The sequence below is a fragment of the Zonotrichia leucophrys genome, chromosome Z (assembly GCF_028769735.1).
Source record: "Zonotrichia leucophrys gambelii isolate GWCS_2022_RI chromosome Z, RI_Zleu_2.0, whole genome shotgun sequence".
NCBI classification, from domain to species: Eukaryota; Metazoa; Chordata; class Aves; order Passeriformes; family Passerellidae; genus Zonotrichia; species Zonotrichia leucophrys.
In genome coordinates, this window is record NC_088200.1 from 18573630 (window position 1) to 18591825 (window position 18196).

Consider the following 18196-nt stretch of genomic DNA (forward strand, 5'->3'; position numbering starts at 1 on the left):
TCTTTAAAGAAACATGGACTAACTGTGTACTTTACAACAGGCAAAGTTCCCTTCCTCCTTTCATTACAAGTCAGGCTCTGGTATTGCTGTGGTGAAATCCAGCCTGCTGGTGGTGTCCAAGGATAAAATTACAGATATTTTAGATTGACTTAATTGGTCTGTATGTCACTTCATTATACAACAATTAGCTAGAGTTGAGGTTAACATGAGTGGTGATTTTTACTTCTGGTATTAACAGGAAAATAGATTTTTCTCATGCTGCTGAAACCTATTCCGGGTTCCTGCTGTAAGAATTCCTAGTTCTGCAGTTAGAACAGAGCATTCTTTTTCCAGCTTTTAAAATGGCAGCAATTCTTTCATAGTGGCAAGCAGCAGATCCCTCATTTTTCTATTGAAGTGTAGATCGTCAGGATAATGGATCAGCTGAAGCTGACCTAAAGGTGTGTTCTGACATGAGAGATCTTTTTGCTCATCCACTCCTGTTCTCCAGCTTAGAGTGGCCTGGGGAAGTGGCTGGCTGTGAGATGGATGCAGTAGCAGACAGTGGAGATGTTTTTGGGAGGTCAGAGACCAAGGGTGGGTCCTTTTTGAGACAAGCATGGTCAGGGATTGGCTTCATAATTACTTGGCAATTAATTTCCTCCTACATGATTAAACAGTTCATTCACCTTTACTGGGAAATCAGTGTGCCTCTCTTTGAGATTTCATTGCAGTTCCTAGAATCGCAGCATGATGATCTTGATTTATATTTTTACATAGCACAGGCTAGTTTCTTGGTGTTTGTCTCAACAAGATCCCACATTGTCTTTATTACTGAAAGACTACAGAATTTTACTTGTATTTTCTAATGGTTTTGAACAAAACACAATTTTATTTCATTTCAGTGGCTTTGTTTTTCTTCGACTGATTTGTCCTGCTATCCTGAATCCAAGGATGTTCAATATCATCTCAGGTGACTATGTGCTTCAGATCAAATCTATACTTTATGCAGCAGGAGACATGAAATCACTGTAGCATCTAATGTAGCAAAATAGGAAGTTTTTTTGAATGCTGTGTTTCAAGTCAAGTTATCCACATCATTTGGCTAACTTCTTCTTAGGGTATAGGCTTTTCACCCTCAAAGGTTGATTGCAGATACCTACAGTATAATTTAAAGTAAAAAAAACCATCTACTGTGATATTTAATAATAAAATTTTGAGTGAAGTCTAGCAATGTTTAATGTATTTTAACACTGTGAAAAATGTAACTACGGGAACTTCAGACATCACTTTCAATACAATGCAGTGCCAGAGTTAATAGCTGAATGCAGTGGTATTTCTGAGATGTACAAGATTAAAGTTGGTTTGTGTCTACAGAGCTTGGAATACATTTGTGCACCTAGAAAATTTTTCATGAATAATTTGAATGTCCTGCTTAGATGGCTTCCAGCCATTAAATACAGTAGATCTTAGATATAGAATCTTAAAGATGAGAAAGGGATGGCCTTCAAAAAGGCTGAAAAATAGGGAATATAGGAGAAAATTTAAAAATACGGTTCAGGAGAGCTTTTTTCGTTATTCAAAGACAGTTTTTAAGACAATGTGGCTTGTTTTCGTATCATCAGTCTTTAAACTACTAAATGAGAAGGATTGTGTCCTTTCTCTCACAGAACAATCATTCCTGTATACACTTTGGAGAAAGCATTTGAGAAATATGGCCTGGAACAAGTGATAATTTCTTTGGCATTCTATTGTCTTTGTGTGGTTTGCAAGTTAGGTACCCTCCTAACTTGGGTTGCCATGTGACTGCAGGTGTAAAAAACTACTTAAAAATTTTGAGTAATGCCTTTTGAGCTTGTCCATTACAATCCTGCTGAGTTACCTCCAGCTAGTATTCTCCTCTACCGTTAAGGGAAACTTACAGACCATATAATCCTAAAACCTTGTCAGTGGAATGTTTTCAACCAAGCCATTTACCTTAACTGGAGAGAAAAGTAATTTTCTTGGTAACATCACTTGTTGGAAAAATTCTGACTTCAGTGTTTAATGTGAAGTGTTTATAGTCACAGTCATTACAGACTAGAGTTTCATAGAAATACAGGCTATGATCACATGTAACATTGACTTTGTTTTCCTGCTGTCAGTAACTTGTCAGTGCCCACTTATGTGGGATGTGGGTTTAAGCAGATAAGAAAAATGTAAACTTTTTTTTTTTTTAATTTCAAAGGTAAATATTTTAACAAGTTTCAGCAAAACTCAAGTTTTGAGCAAACAGTTATCATTTCACCTAACTCTTAGTAACATTTATTTTGCCTTCTTGGTCTGTGCTACTGTTACAGAAAATAAGATTATCAGATTAACATGGCTTTTAGACATTACAAAAGCAATATATTTTACTTTACCAAGTGATATCTTTCACATGCAGTTGTTTTATATTTAAAAAATCAATAAAAATATGAATGGGAAAAGAATTTATTTTCATGTTACTGCTGTTAATTTTAAATCAAATGGCCAGTGACTGTCTACTCTGCATTCCTGCCAGATTCTCCTTCCCCCACTGCTGCAAGAACACTGACGCTGGTCGCCAAGTCTGTGCAGAATTTAGCAAATCTGGTTGAATTTGGAGCTAAGGTGAATATAATTTTACATACAGAGAACAACCTACAGAGAACTGTGCTTCCAGTATACCTTTCATATGTTCCTGTTCAATGCATGCAAAAAATCTGTTGCTATTTTCTCATGCAGAACCTATGACTGCCTCTTCTTTACTTTGACCGTGCATTTATCACTTGTTAGATTGGTGTTTTCTGTGGTAGAGCACTTCAAAGCTGTCCTGTTTATACTATCATACTGCTAGACAATGAAAACTGTAAGTCAAGTGTATTTATTGCACTAATAAGCCCAAGCTTTCAATGAAGTTTCTATTAAAACACTAAGAGAATGCCAGCAGTGACTGGTCTTAATTTCCAGGCTGAAACATTGCTAAAAGTACATCTGTTGACTTAAGCATAATTAACATGACTTCAGGCTGGTATGAGAAGGCTGTTTCTCTGACACACCGAACTTGGAATGTAAGAGTTAATGACAAAACATGAAAGAAAGCACTTGTTCCTGATGATACCTCTGAACACAAAGCATCTATTCCATACAAGCAGGTATTTAGAGACACTCACCTTGATACAAACTTCTGTCTGTATGCATGTATAAGAAGAATTCTGAATCACAGGTTGTCTATCTTTTGAATACAAGAAAACCAAATTCTGTAGTCTTTTGACTGCCAGCACACTAGACATTAGAAATACGCTAGAAAAAAAGATATTTTTATTTATATATTCGTTTTGCAGTGTCATTTGCCTGACTGCACTGTGTTCATCTCAGATGTGACAATTATCTTGGCAATGATTTGTTAATGAATACTTTTAAAAATTATTAGGAGCCATATATGGAAGGGGTAAATCCATTCATCAAGAGCAACAAACATCGCATGATCATGTTCTTGGATGAGCTTGGGGTAAGTGGTTAAAAAAATGTTTGCTGAAGTTACATAGCAGAATTGTAAATTAAAAATTTTTGCACCTCTTATTAACTAGCTCAGTAATGCATCAGCTGCCACATAGTTTTGAATGCTTTTATCTATTTTTTAATACTTATTTAAAAATTGCTGGTCTGTCATATGGAATTAAAACCATCAATTATCTGCGCAAGATTTTATTGATTTAGTGCCTCTGTAAATGTGAGAAGCTGAAATTTCTGGTTTTTAAACCAGAAATTTTTATATATAACATGTTTTTAATCAGAGACTGAAAGTAATTTTTCTTTAAAAAATAGGTTGAATTTCAGTTAGCACTGGCAAAAGCTTCACTCTGTGCATTCTACATATTGTAGTTTGAAAGTGAAATGCTGTCACTCTGTTCTTATGAAATGTGACTATTTTGTGGGTGTGATTGCTGTAACAGGATTTAGGTCATGTTTTATATGTAAGTATTTTAAATGCAATAATTCATTTTAAAAAGTGAGATAAAAAAAATATGCTAAGCATCCTGAATTAATAATTTTAAGAAGTGTCCTAGAAAATATCTCAGAACACTTAAAAAAAAAAGGTGGCATGTGGGTAGGTTTCAGATGTCATCCTTTTGTGATTAAATCACAACTTCTGCATATTATGATACATCAGTTTTCTTTAAATGACAGATTTTACATGAGGTCTCTGATAACTGTTGGTTTGAAAATACCTGTTGGATTATGCTGCTGTTTTAATTGCAGCATTATTGGTTTATCATCAGTTTAATGAATTACTTGACAGATAACAGCAGATTTTGCTGAATTTTGTTGCTTTTCTCTCATTTAGATTTAAAAAAGCCCCAAATGGATTGGATTTTCCCTTCATTTAGAGGGTTTGAGTCTCAAAATGCTGTAGGTTTCTGGTGAGCTCAAAGGTAGAGCAACACCAGATCTTGTAGTAAGAATTCTCCTAGCACTACAAATTGCAGTATCCTCACAAAACACATGCCTGTGAAGAGAAGAAAATAAACAGATAATAAATAATAGAAGGGTGGACTGGAGGTTTAGCTGGAAAGACCCAAGTTGGACTTGGCACCCTAAATCTGCTGTCTTCTACTTTGTTGAAGAATGTTCCTGAGCTTCCAGACACTGCAGAGCACTCTCGAACTGACCTCTCCCGTGACCTGGCAGCTTTGCATGAGATCTGTGTGGCACACTCAGATGAGCTTCGGACACTCAGCAATGAACGAGGGGTGATGCAGGTGAGTTAACAGAAATCGTAGGTCGTGGGTGCTGAGTCAGGAATTAGTCCTCCATACTGATGGATTCTTTTGTGGTATTTCTGTTAGCAGTATGATGATGTATTTCACCATGGTGTTATTAGCTGTGAAAGAAATACTTGATCCATAGTTTTGTTCTTCCATGCAACAAAACCAACTAGCTTTGGGTGTTTTATTTTATTTAAGTTTCTGGAGGAAGCCTTAAATCCACACAATTACTGTCTTCTGACAGACTCTCTCGGTCTTAGTTTTCAGATCTGGATTTTTTTTTTCAGTTGAGAACCAAATTCACTTTCTTTAGCTTTCTATTAATACCTCATTTCTGCTTACTAGTTTGCCAGTACACTTGTATGCTTGGAAAACTGCTGGCAGATTTTAATAGCGTGTTGTATTAGCTGTACACTTCCTCTGCCTTCCTGTTAACCACAAAGAAGCAAGAACATCCATGGGAGGACAGGCAAAGTCCCTAATATCGTTTAAAGACTACCCTTATTGGCTAGGGAATCAGACATTTTCTCTTTTTAGTAATATATTTAAACTTCAAGTTGCAGGTCTGATAGACTGATGCTGAAAATGCTACTCAGGCAGGCCTTTTCTGTCTTCAGTAGCTAACATGTAGTTTTACTGACTCACTCTTTTTTACAGCATGTTCTTAAGAAGCTTTTGGCCATTACTGAACTGCTACAACAAAAACAAAATCAGTATTCGGTGTCTAACAACATCAGGTAGCAGCTCTCTACCTGAATTCTGCATGGATCCAGCATGCCCAACATGGCAACTCTCACCAGTATCACTTCCTTCTTGCTCTTGCCAAAAACAGCACACCCTGTCACATTCCCAGTGATGTGTGAACTATGCAAAAAGAAAACAAAGATCCTGTTGGTGAATGATTGTACCAGCAGATTTTTTTAAAGCTATCTGTGCAGGACATTTGCACTTTTTTTTTTTTCCACTTGGAAACAATGAAATTTCACAACCTCTGAGCCTTGGTGTACAGTTAACCTTCCGCAGAGAAAATGCTGTGACTGTGTCTAGGACTTTGAAATTTTCAGCACCTCTGATTGCCAAAGTTTTTGCTGTCTGATTGGAAAAGAATTATCAACTGACATGAGAAGAAAGATGTTGTTCTGACAACCACCTATAACTAACTGGATAACATTTCTTACTGTAATTTCTGACTGGTTACAATAATTATGACTTTTGACTGTTTCAACCACTTTTAAGTTGTATTTACAGTTTCCAGAATTTGATGTTATGGTAGGAACCACCTTTACTGTACATGTTTTATACCATGCTGTTTCTCTTGCTGGAATGATGTTGAAAGAGAATATGCAGAATGGGTCTTGTCAGCTTTATTTTTTTGATGTGCCACTGATTCATCTGAATAGTTCTTCCATAAAGAACTGTATATCCAGATAAATCACAATGCTTTTGTAAAATGTTTACAACAGTAAATAATTTGAATTCAGTAAATTTATTGATCATTATATCAGACATGCATGCATTCATTAAACCATTTTATAAAATAGGTATCGTTTGGTCTTTTTTGTACTGTAAGTCTAGCATAAATATTTTTATAAGTGAAAAGTAAGTTTTTAAAATAAATTAAGCTGCCTATTTCTAACTCTATGGAAACTGGCTTCCTGGCTACTGTGGAAATTTTTTAGTGTCGGCACTGGTGGTATACTTTGCAGTGTTTACAATGTGTCACTTTTTGAGCATGAGTCCTCAGACAGCATTACCTTGTCCTAATGCCTTAATTTGTACATTTTTTGGGTGAGAAAATATATGTTAAAGCTCCCTGCGTAGGTTGAGATTTAATAAAAAGAAATTCTTTCCTGTGAGTGGGCTGAGGCACTGGCAGAGTGCCAGAGAAGCCAGGGATACCCCAGTCCACAGAAGTGTTGAAGGTGACATTGGACGAGGCTTGGAGCAACCTTGTCCAGTGTTCCTGCCCACCACAGTGCCATAAACTGTTAAAAAAATTAAGAAGTAAAATGTGCTGTTGATTTAAAGGGTATTTCATCATCACTGTGTGTTATGTTCTAGGCAGTGATATAATAATAGGGAATAAAAAGATTCACTGACAAGACCAATGGGATAACCACATAAATAATTTTAACATACAAACACTGTTGCAAATCTTTACAACACCTAGAGTGTTTTTCCTGTCTTAACAGAACTGCCAAATCACTGTCACATAAAATCAGAGACTTTGCTTTTGCATCTTTGCTGGAATAGTAAAGTGGCTCTTGCTGTGTTGCCCTGGTCTCCAGCTGGAACAGCTTCTTGAAGGTGAAAGCTCCCAGATACCATATGTATGGCACTGGGCAGACACATGTGATGTTCTTCCATAGTGAAAATACATGCATTTGCAACACCTTGTTACTAGACAAGTCTTTTTCTTAGATTGTTCCATAACCATGTCAAGTCTACATTAAACTGCATCTCAGACAAGTAAGTAATTTACCTTTCAGTGTGTCCTACTTAAAACTTTGAGAGTGTGTAACAGGGAATCTTTTGTAGATTTGGCTGCTTTGGTACAGGCAATATAAAATGGTAAAAATACAAACTGGAAGACAGAGCTGCCTACCTAATTTACCTGTTACACACAAAATGCAGCAAAGACAATCAAACTGGGAAACACCCAAAGCTGCATGTTTGTATTGTAGAACTCTAACTGGGTATATGAAAAGGCAATAAATCAGCTGGTGCTCCTAACACTACACTGCAGCCATATCAAACTGTTTCTGAATCAAAAACAAGGGCCAGATTTCTTGAAGCTAATCTTACTAGTGTTGGACTTGTAATGGATGAGGGTTTAATGAACCACAACTTTTTCTTTTAGGAAAGTAAAAGTCTTTACTGCCGAGGTAAGAACTAACAGCACAAAGATCTTACGACACATAATAAGGAACCTGTGGCAGGCAGTCACACCTGACACCAGAGGGTGGTAGGAGTCCATCTTCCTTCAAAGTAATGCTGAATCCACAAGATCATCATCAGTCCACTCTTCCTAATAGAAGGAAAAAACACAGCACCGTAAGCAACATTTGTGTGTCGTGGTGTGGTGCTTATGGGCTGGATTTAAGAACTTACTGAGAAATTCCATGAACAGAAGACTAAAAAAAATTTTAACTTGGGGCAATTCAGGCCTTTAACCTTAAAACTAGCTATCCATACCTACGCTTACAGTCATGGACACAGAGTCATGTTAGACACTCTTTTCAGCACCTGAGATAAAGAAGCATGAGCTTCATGTTGGATAACTATGTAGAGATTTCCAAAATAGCTCATACTGAACCTTCTGCTGATGTCCTCTGCTTTTTACGGCTTTGTAGATTACAGTCTAATATCAGCTAACTACAGGATTAATGAAACCGTTGTTAAGATATGAGCAGTCCGCACACACTGTAAGTTTTACAAAAGTTAAGCACACTTTCTCCTTAATGTCCTGGCCAGCAGAGATCTGCTCTTTCATGTGGCTATTACTCAGCAAAATATACACAAGTAGAAACCCAGTTCAGATACATCACTGATGAAAAACCGTGAGTTTCAGCACCTTTGGAACTGTAAAAAAGTTGATCACGAAGTGCTGTAGGCTATGTGAATATCCTATCAGGTTACTCCTTTAGGAAACAATAACAGATATAAATTAAAAAGAAGATCCAAAATCAAAATTGCCTCAGACTTAGCAGAGTAACTAATACAAATTAAACTGGAGCAGGGAATAAGTGAAACCTCCAAAGCTCATACGGAGCTGTTAGTTCTAAGTCATTCTGTCATAAAGTGAACAGTTTTCCAAGTGCCTGTTTTATGGAGTTGCCAGTTTTAGTATACTTTTCAAGACTGGCATTTGGAATGAAAACTTACTAAAAATTTTTGCAGCAATAAAATTATAAAATAAGTTCAAGGTCCCACATCTTGTTAGCATATACCTTCAATGCCAATTTTATTATAATCTTGTCTTAATAATGTTTTAGAGTCTAATTTTACACTATAGCATCAACCTACTATGATAATCTCTAATAGCAAGACACAAATCTTGTCTTTTTATCTTCACAATTTGGTAGGTGACCCTCTTTAGATGTTAGCATGTTTTTCTAAATGCCATCCTTAGTGTGTCTTAGACTATCAGTATCCAGCATCTTTAGTATCAAAATGAGTCCAATTAAAAAGGGTTCAACTCCACTGCCAGCATGGACTCTCTCCTGCCCATTGTCCAAACAAAAGCTCTGGAAGGTGTTCATCTCAGATGTGAAGGACAGCACTGTTTGTATTTGTTGAGTCACTCCACCTTAGTTATACTTGGTCTTTTAACGCAAAGTACTACTAGCAACCAATCCTTAATTCATGCAGCCTTGTTAACAAACTGTCTTGACATAAATTTAGGCCAACACTCTATACTGCTTTGAGCAAGAAACCAAATAAAGTAAATAAAAACTTCCAAAGCACAATAAACAGCAGGAAGCATGGTCTGCATGTTCACTCCCCTTTCCACAAAAGACAGGGGTGTTCAAGAACACTTCAAGTGCAGTCAGGTATGAAATCTGGCTCATTTAAAGTGAAAAAAGAGTTGAAAAATGTTCAGTCTGCACAACAAATTAAATTGTAATACAGATGCATAAATTTATCTCAGTAGCTGTGTCACTTTTGTCTTGGCATTAAGGGTGAAAAAAACCAGGAAAAACTTGTATAGTAAGTTTACTAACCTCATCCATTTTACTTTTCTTTGTGACATATTCATCATCTTCATAACCTTTCCTCTTCTTCCTAACCCGGAAGAAAAGTGAAATGCTTAGGTATTTTTGTAAGCTAAGACTGTCATCATTTGACCCCAGGATTACAATATGGACATACCTGTTTCATAAAAAAAGAATACCAGTGTCTCAGCCTGCATTTTGCTGGAAGTTCAGGGTGTAGTCCTTTCCATCCACATAATTCTTAAGAAAACATTAAGCCTTTACAGCATTCTTGTTTTAATCACCTGATTTTAAAGCCCTTAGTTCTCATCACATACAATATCAAGTGGTCACACCTTAGAAGCCACTCAGTATTCCAGTTTTGTTTTACAAAATAATCAGCTTGCCATGCAGATCTGCACATAAGAACCTGTTCATGTATTAATGAAAACACTACTTTGAATCTTTGACCTCAGCTTCCAGTAGATACAGCAAGCAGGCAAACACTGTGTGCACATTTAAGGGTTTTCATTTTCCGTCACTCACACAGGTAAGAAAATATTAATGTTCATATGCCAATAAAAAAGGCCAAAGTTTAACACATCCAAGATATACTTACGGGTTTGTATTAAATGAGAGGTCCAAGCTGTGACACTTCTCTAACTTCTGTTTTAGAGCAGCAACCTCTTCAGGCCTCGGCAGTTCATATTTTTTAATGAGATTTTTCATGCCTAAAATGGCAACAACACAGCTGTAAGCACACAGATAATTTCTATTCTGCCTTGTTGTGTTGGGTCTGCATGGCAAGATGTTGGTAGTGGGGGGCCTATAGGAGTGGCTTCTGTGAGACGCTGCTAGAGGCTCCCCCCATGCACAACAGAGGCAACGCCAGATGGTTCCAAGATGTATCCAGCACTGGCCAAGGCCAAGCCTATTAAGTGATAGTGGATGTACATCTGTGATAACACATTTAAAGAGCAAAATCCAAAAACTGATGCAACACAAATGGGTGCTGGAAAGAGGAATGAGAATATCTACACCCTATGTCTACCAGGGTCAGGGAGAAACATGAGGAAGGAAGTGCTCCAGGCACAGAAACAGATTCTCCTGGTGCAGACCATGGTGAAGCAGCTGTTTCTCTGCATGGAGGTCAGCAGGAGTGTGGAGTATGCAGCTGCACCTACAGCCTTTACAGGAGGCGATTTTGGAGCAGGTAGATGTGCCTGAAGGAGGCTGTGACCCCTTGGGAATACCATGCTATGTACCATACCATGTAGGGAAGAGAAACCTACACTACAGAATGTTTGCTGGCAAGACTTGTGACCCCATGGGAGACTGGCACTGAAGCAGCCTATTTCTGAAGGGCTCTATCCCGTGTAATGTACCCACATTAGAGCAGTTAATGAAGAACTGTGAGCATGTGAGAAGGACTCATGTAAAAATTTGTAGATAACTCTCTGTGGGAGGGACTCCACACTGCAATGGGGGAAGAATGTGAGGAGGAAGGAGCAACAGAAACATGATATGCTGACTAGTCCCCCTGCAGAGAGAATTCATGAGTGAAATTGAATCCAGGAAGAAGGGAGGGGTGGGGGAAAGGTCTTTTTAAGATTTGGTTTTTACTTCTCATTACCCTACTCTGATTTGATAGGTGATTAATTAATTTCCCCCAGCTGTGTCTGTTTTGCCCATGATAGTAACTGTAAGTGACCTCTCTCCCTGCTCTTATCATGAACTTGCTATTTTTTTTCTCTCCCCTGCCCAGCTAGGGAGGTCAGTGATAGGGTCTTTCTGGTCACCTGGCATCAAGCTGGGGTCAACCCACCACACTTGTGAATCACACAACCCTATCCAGTCTCCAGTGTGGCTGAGTATTGCTTATGTCATAGTCAGGCTTGAGCCAAGAGGTCATCCTTCCTTTCCTCATTGTAACTACACTGAAACAAGTATCCAGCATCACCCACACTGGATTTCCTTAAGGCAGAGTTCACATTATTCTGCTAACAAGCTTCAAAATATACAGGTATTTTTTGCAATCAACACTGTACCTGCTGTCCTAAAAAAATACCAGTTCCCGTCTTTCTAATAGTGCAAATTAAATTTACAAGTTTTTTTTTCTCTACCACCAGTACTATGTAGAAGTAATTTACAAATGTTTGAAAAATTTCCTTCCAATCATCTTATGTTTACGGAAGAGCTACCTTTGGGCTAAAGCTACCATCCACAAAAACTGAAGAGTAAGTGATCCCAGCATTCCCTTCCATCTCAGCAATGGAAGTTTAAAGACCTGATTTGTTAGAAGACCAGAAAGTAAAGGACATCTTAAATTTTATAAATTAAAGGTAAATTGAATTTGTAGACCCTGGTTACTTGTATGGTGCATTCACTCCTCATGTCAGCCAGCCTAGTTTCACTGCCACCACTCCCATTTGAAGTGCATGCATTAGCTTAATGCATTCAGTAACTGATTACCTACTGGGAATTTCATATAACAGCCTTTTCATTTAAATACAAAAAGGTAAAAATCAGTGTACTACACTTCCTTTTACCACGGTAGCATTCTTAATATTTGTAAAATATACACAAACACACAAAGATATTTCTCACACTAGTGAAACTAAGCATCTTCTGAAACATCTTATAGCTGCAAACCAGATGTGCAGTATAAATACTGGCACATCACATTAGTCCTTTATTTGGTAGTAGTAATTACATGCAGGCTTTGCCTGAAACTGCAATGTTTAAGATACGGTGACTTAAAAAGCAATTTCATTCTGTCCTACAGATACCATTATCTAGTTCTCAAATTTCTCACTTCCCAATCAGTTGCTAGCACTTAACTGACTCTAGCACTTATGTCTGAAAGCATCAGGCATGTCCTCTGCCTTTTACTTTTTTCATATTAATTTGTTTAATTTATTTGTTCATTTTGTTGTTTTTCCTCTTCCATCCACATCCTGGGTAGCTCATTCTACTGTCTGCAGCTTACTTATGCATGCCTTAAGGTGAAGAGAACCATTTGAAGCAGACCCTTCTATCTAAAGCTTTTGTAATTTGGAAAAAGATGGTTTTTCCTCATTTTGAGATATTCTTTAACATAATTTTCCAATGTTTACTTACATTTCATTTCATCTAGTAATCTGGATAAGGTTGATCTGTCCTCTTTCAGCATAAGACTTTCTGATAAATAGCTGCAAAGAGACATTGAAGAATAAATTTTTAAAGTGTCATAATAATTTACTGCAATCATTTTTAAGTTAGTAAAAGGTGTATTACTTTTAATTAACATCTCCCAGAGCTTTATAATTATATAAGTAAGAACGCTTTGTTTACTGAAGTGCTATAAAGTGATAAAAAAGCTAATCTGTCACTAAGAAGGTAACAAAAATATTCCACCAGTCATGAAGAAATAATACTGCCAAATTAAGTATTTCTAAGCCTCAGAGAGCTAAGTCAAATTAAGTTTATGACTTTATGACAACATCATGCTATTGTACAAAATGCCCACAGGACAAGCAATTACTACAGTGGTTTTCAGACTGAGCAATAGCAGAGCATGCAAGACAGGCCTGCTTCTTTTGGCAGCTGAAAGCTGTTACTAAATGCTGTCTTGCATGAGCCTATGGGTCTCTTCCTCTTTCCAATGAGATCAAACTTCTCTTTAGTAAGAACACTAATGCAGACTGCCTGGATAAAATGGACATGAGCAATCGTCCTCACCAACACCCACAACAACCAAGGAGTTCTATCCTTTCCCCCATAAGAGCAACAGGTATTCCAACTCCCACGTGTTCTGTACCATTCTAGAGCTGCACCTGACCACAGACCATCAGCTTCTCTCACGTCTGGCAGCAAACACTCACATCAAACAGTAAATGACAAGCTTATAACAACTGTATGGTGCAAACAGATAACGAAGACTTGAATTCTTCCTGAATATGCCAACAAAGTTTAGACACCTTGAATCACACATTATCTACAAATTATTTTCGTCCTTTTTGCAAGCACAGTTCTCTAAATTTTGGCATGAGCCGTACAGAACACAGGTCTAAGAATGAGATCAACTTTCAAGTTAAAGTAAGCACCTGAATGTTTATACACAATTCTCAGAAGAGTGAATCCTGTAAGGAATACTCCCAACACTCCTTATGTCAGAACTAGAGAGATTTGAGATACATTTAGAACAGATGGAAGATTTAATTTTAAAAGAACATTTTGGATTTAGAACAGGTGTTACACTCCAGATGCAAAATGCTCACAGGTAGTGGCATGATATTAAAACATGCCAGGTACATCTCATTACAGCAACTACTTCAGCTCATCTGAAAACTGTAAGAAAACTAAACCAAACTACACAGTTCAGTAAAAGTATCAGTGTTTGACAGTACCTCTGCAAACACCAGTGGCAAGGACACAAAAGCGAAAGAAAAGATTGATTTAAAGCAACACATTACCCCTGGTGCATATCCGTGGAAACTGAACAGTTGCAGCAGCCAAACACAGCACGTTACAGCATGCCCATCAGCTGTCAGTTTAGTGTAATTTCAGTTGACTCTCAGTTTCTACCATAATTCCACTTTCTTCCCTGTGTAACCCTCAAACTGAGTCTGAAAATCCTACGCTAATCTAATTAAGGCAAAGTCATCAGTTTTTTTTAACTCCTTCCAAACGAATATAAAAACCAGACAGCAACTGACTGCTTTCATCACCTATTTGTGAAAATGAACAGTACTACTGCTATTCTAAAACATAAAGAACAGACAAGTGCTAGCAATCAGTAAATACACAATTCTAGTAGTTAAGAATGTCTAGAGCAGAACAATTTTACACAAGAAGCAAAGAGATTGTTTAAATCACGCATATAAGAAAAAAACCACTACCTTTCCATATTAATTCCTGCTCTTGAGCCACTAGATAATATCGCAGTGAGAGCAATCTGTGAGGGAGTAAAGAGCAGATATGCATCTGTCAGAGCCACTCGGTTAAGGAAGTCGTCAGCTGTTTTCCTTAAAACTTCAGGATTTTCCAGCACTGGATAGCGAGTCTATAAAGTAATGATTTAGAAAAAAAGGCAGCTGTTTTGTCATTCCTGTTCATAAGCTCAGAACACACAATTCAACAGTATTTTATAAAGTGGAAAAGTAGCAGACAATATCTTTATCCCAAAAACATCCTAAATAACTTAAAGACCACAAGTAAAACAACTATCTTTCAGGTATCTATCACTATAGAAATTAGATCTTTTAAATCACAGGCACAAAAGGAAATAAAGTTTTTCAAGACAATGCATGACAGACTTGTATTACTTTACTACACAGAGCATAAGCATATCAGAGAATATTACCTTAATATCAATTAGAAATCCCTCAAATGGCCTGTATGGATTGTGGATGATGAGATGGAAGTTCAGTTGCTGAATAAGTAGCAGTTCATATTCCAGTATTTGTTCAAGAGCTTTTTCCTGTCCAAGTGGACTTTCTCGAAGGTTACTGACAAACTGAGCACTGGATACATTAAATTCATCTACTTTGCAGGCCAAAAATGTGCATGTTAGCCTTGAGGAGGGAAAAAACCAAAAAAGCAAACAATTGACATATGCAGCATCCATTCATCCATTTGTTCTGAATACAGCAAAAATACAGTGAAACTGACCATATTTTGTCTTTACTCCTACTTAAGCTCTCAGATTTTCTTTCTTGGTTTTTTTTCAGGACTTAAAAAATATAAAGATCATACCTCTAATATTTCATTTGATAGAGTAAATCAAGAAGTGTTGATAACTCACATTATTATCCGAGGATGATGCTCCATCACTGAATTATTGAGGTAAAAACGTTTGAAATACATGCAAGCTGTTCCCTAAATTGAAAAAAATGGGGAGGGAAAAAAATAAAAATTGAGTAAAAAAAAAAAATATAAATACATAAAAATAAAAAAAACACCCACAAACCACGAAAGTTTGCATATATACTACAGGCATACAGGATACACTGAGCCACTAAGACACATACAGCCATTAAATGTCATTAAGTATTTCAAACTCTTTACTTTTGCCTGCAAGAACCTTACATTACAACTGTAATACAAACTGATTTTCTTTTTTTAGACATGCTTAAAAAGCCAACAGTATCTTTATGAAAAGAAGTGGGTGTTTTAATGAAATTTAAAAATCAAAGGCTGAAAAAAATTATCCAGAAAGCTGCAAGCAATTCAAACCATTTGATTTTTTACATCAGTAAATTTTGCAGCATGTTTATCAGCATGAAAGCTGATGCTTTCCAAGATAAGACTCTGCAGGAGCTACTTCTCAAACATCAGTCTGGCTGCACAGAACATGCCATGGCAGTGACTGCCATCTTTCAAAGACACCCTCGAGCATGGTGCTCTTCAGCACACCTGCGTGGAAAAGGAAGAATTAACAGGGGACAATATAAATCATACACCTTAATGTCTTAGTGAGAGAGAGACAGACAATTTCACTCCATTCTTCACCTCTACATCCCCACTTCTCCCTTCTGAAAGACGCTCTTTTGCATTCAAGACACATCAGTTCATGGTAATTCTGCTTTTCCTTTGTAGGATAATATTTTGCCAGTATACAATCCAGGTTATTTTGTGGTCAGAGAAGCACAAATGCTGGTGAAACATCTGAAGGCGAACCCAAATTTCGGATCGTCTCCTTTAGCGACTGGGAGATTGTTTCAGTCACCCAAGCAAGTTTAAGAGCCACAAGCAAAAGATAACGTTGAAAAACATCAGATTCTGAAACGGCTACACGTGTCAGAAAACGAAATAAAAAAAAACAACAAAACAACCAAAAAAGCGGCCACATACTGTAGTGCTAGAAAAGAGAAAAGAGATAACGAGATTTAAAGACATCCGCGCCCTCAAGAACAAGCCAAGCAGGCAGCAGGCGATGGAATAAGGAGGGCCGAGGCGGCGGCTCCTCCTCGCCTCGCTTACCACAACGGACCGCGGCATCGCGGGCTTGAATACGGCGCAGAAATCCAGCAGCCTCTTCTCGTAGTACTTGCATAGCGCCAGCTCCTCGTGCGGCTCCAGCAGCACCGGGTCGCCCGGCGGCACCTTGGGAGAAGCAAAGCCGCACCTGAGTTCGCCGCAGTCTCACCCTGTCGCCCCGCGCCCGCAACTCCTGTGTCCCCGCGCACCTTCCCGCTGGCCGCTGCCCTGGCCCGGGCCCGGCGGTTCCCCTCAGCGCGGCGCCGCGCCAGTTCCTCCTCGCCATGGAAGGTCCAGTGCCGGCGCTGCGTGCTGCTGTAGAACATTTCCCAGCAACATGGCCGCATTCGCGCGCGGCACGCCGGGAGCCGCCCTAGTGCGTGAGGCGCGGCGGAGCGGGCCCAGGACACTCCCTCCTGGGAGAGGGGTATTTCCGTTTTCTTTTCCAAACTTTTCCGGTTTAAGGAAGAGCTGTGGCAAAACAATATGTCATAAACTTTTGCAGAATAGCAGCACTCTTGTGTTTCTCTTTCGGTTTTATTCATATATACATGCAAATTTGCATTGCACTTGTGCAGCCTTACGTTGAGTTCTGGGGACAGTTTTGGGCACCGCAATGTAAGACATTAAGCTATTGTAGAGCATGCAAAGGAAGGCAATCAGGATGCTGAGGGCCTGGAGCAGAAGCCATATGAGGAGTAGCTGAGGTCACTTGGAATGTTCAGCCTGGAAGAGACTGAGGAGAGACCTCATCATTGCAGCCTACAACTTCCTTGTAGGGAAGAGGAAGGGTAGATATTGATCTCTTCTCTGTGGTGACCAGTGATAGGACTCGAGTAAATACCATGAAGTTAAGTCATTGGAGGTTTAGGTTGGATATCAGGAAAAAGTTTTTGACCCACAGGGTAATCGAGCACTGAAACAAACTCCCCAGGGAAGTGGTCACATCACCCAGTCTGATGGATTTGAGAAGTGTTTGGACAATGCTCTCAGGCACATGGTGTGATTTTTGGAGTGTCCTGTGCAGGCCCAGGAACTGAACTTTATGATTGTGGTGGATCTCTGCCAAGTCAGAATATTCTGTGGTTCTGCTCCCTTAAGTTCCTTCAGTAGTCTCCTGCTTTCCCCAGATAACCACTAGATATAAAATCCAATTATGCTTTTAAGGAAGCAGCATTTCATAACCTCCATGCTTCAGCCAGAAATTTTAGATATTACTGTGTAGTATCTAATATTTGTGTTTAAAGTATGTGCAGAAAGGATGTAGAACATACTTTTGTGGACAGTCACAGGCCTTGTAGTTAAAAGTGTTACCCAACAATTTGTGTTCTTTTAAAAGGAGTTTATGCAGCAGTGGGGGAAAATTCTTTTAACCTTAGCACAATAGCGTTTGATCCCTATTTAGGATTAATGCTTTGTTTCGTATCATGCAGTGCTTACTACAAACACTAGGGATAAATGTGGCTTTGTTTTAACTCTCTACATCTGTGACTAATAAGCCTTGTGCCAACTAGTGTGGGAAATGACATAACTTTACTCATAATTTTTAAAATTAATTATTTTAATTGTCTCTTCTAATTAATTGTTTTAATTATTTTGAGGCAATGAAATTTTACACCTTGTCATATGCCATTAGAGCCAGCATTTAGCAAGGTTGTGATAAGCCAGTATTGTGGGAACATGGTTTGGGAAAATTACTGAAACTTTAAGTTTCGCTGAAACAAGTGTAATCAACACTGATCTAATTCAATTATCTCAGATCTAGAAGGATGTTAACAAAGCCTTGCAGACACA

At 38.2% G+C, this 18196-nt stretch overlaps 2 protein-coding genes across 3 annotated transcripts in view; one reads left to right on the forward strand and one right to left on the reverse strand.

Moving 5' to 3' along the window:
- Positions 1-6288, forward strand: part of RASA1 (RAS p21 protein activator 1) — a 48224-nt gene extending 41936 nt beyond the window's left edge. For both annotated transcript variants that reach the window (XM_064736866.1, XM_064736867.1), the window contains 5 exons: positions 885-952; positions 2522-2610; positions 3413-3490; positions 4608-4742; positions 5406-6288. In XM_064736866.1, the coding sequence (XP_064592936.1) occupies positions 885-952; positions 2522-2610; positions 3413-3490; positions 4608-4742; positions 5406-5489 (454 nt within the window). In that variant the 3' untranslated portion in view covers positions 5490-6288. The remainder of the gene's footprint in view (positions 1-884; positions 953-2521; positions 2611-3412; positions 3491-4607; positions 4743-5405) is intronic.
- A 179-nt stretch (positions 6289-6467) lies between these two features.
- CCNH (cyclin H) lies at positions 6468-16800 on the reverse strand. The gene is made up of 9 exons (XM_064736868.1): positions 16612-16800; positions 16406-16528; positions 15228-15301; positions 14787-14997; positions 14323-14486; positions 12563-12633; positions 10062-10173; positions 9473-9533; positions 6468-7776 (listed from the first exon to the last, which is right to left on the reverse strand). The coding sequence occupies exons 1-9, from the start codon at positions 16747-16749 to the stop codon at positions 7732-7734; spliced, it is 999 nt and encodes a 332-aa protein (XP_064592938.1). The 5' UTR covers positions 16750-16800; the 3' UTR covers positions 6468-7731.
- Between the last annotated feature and the right edge of the window lie 1396 nt (positions 16801-18196).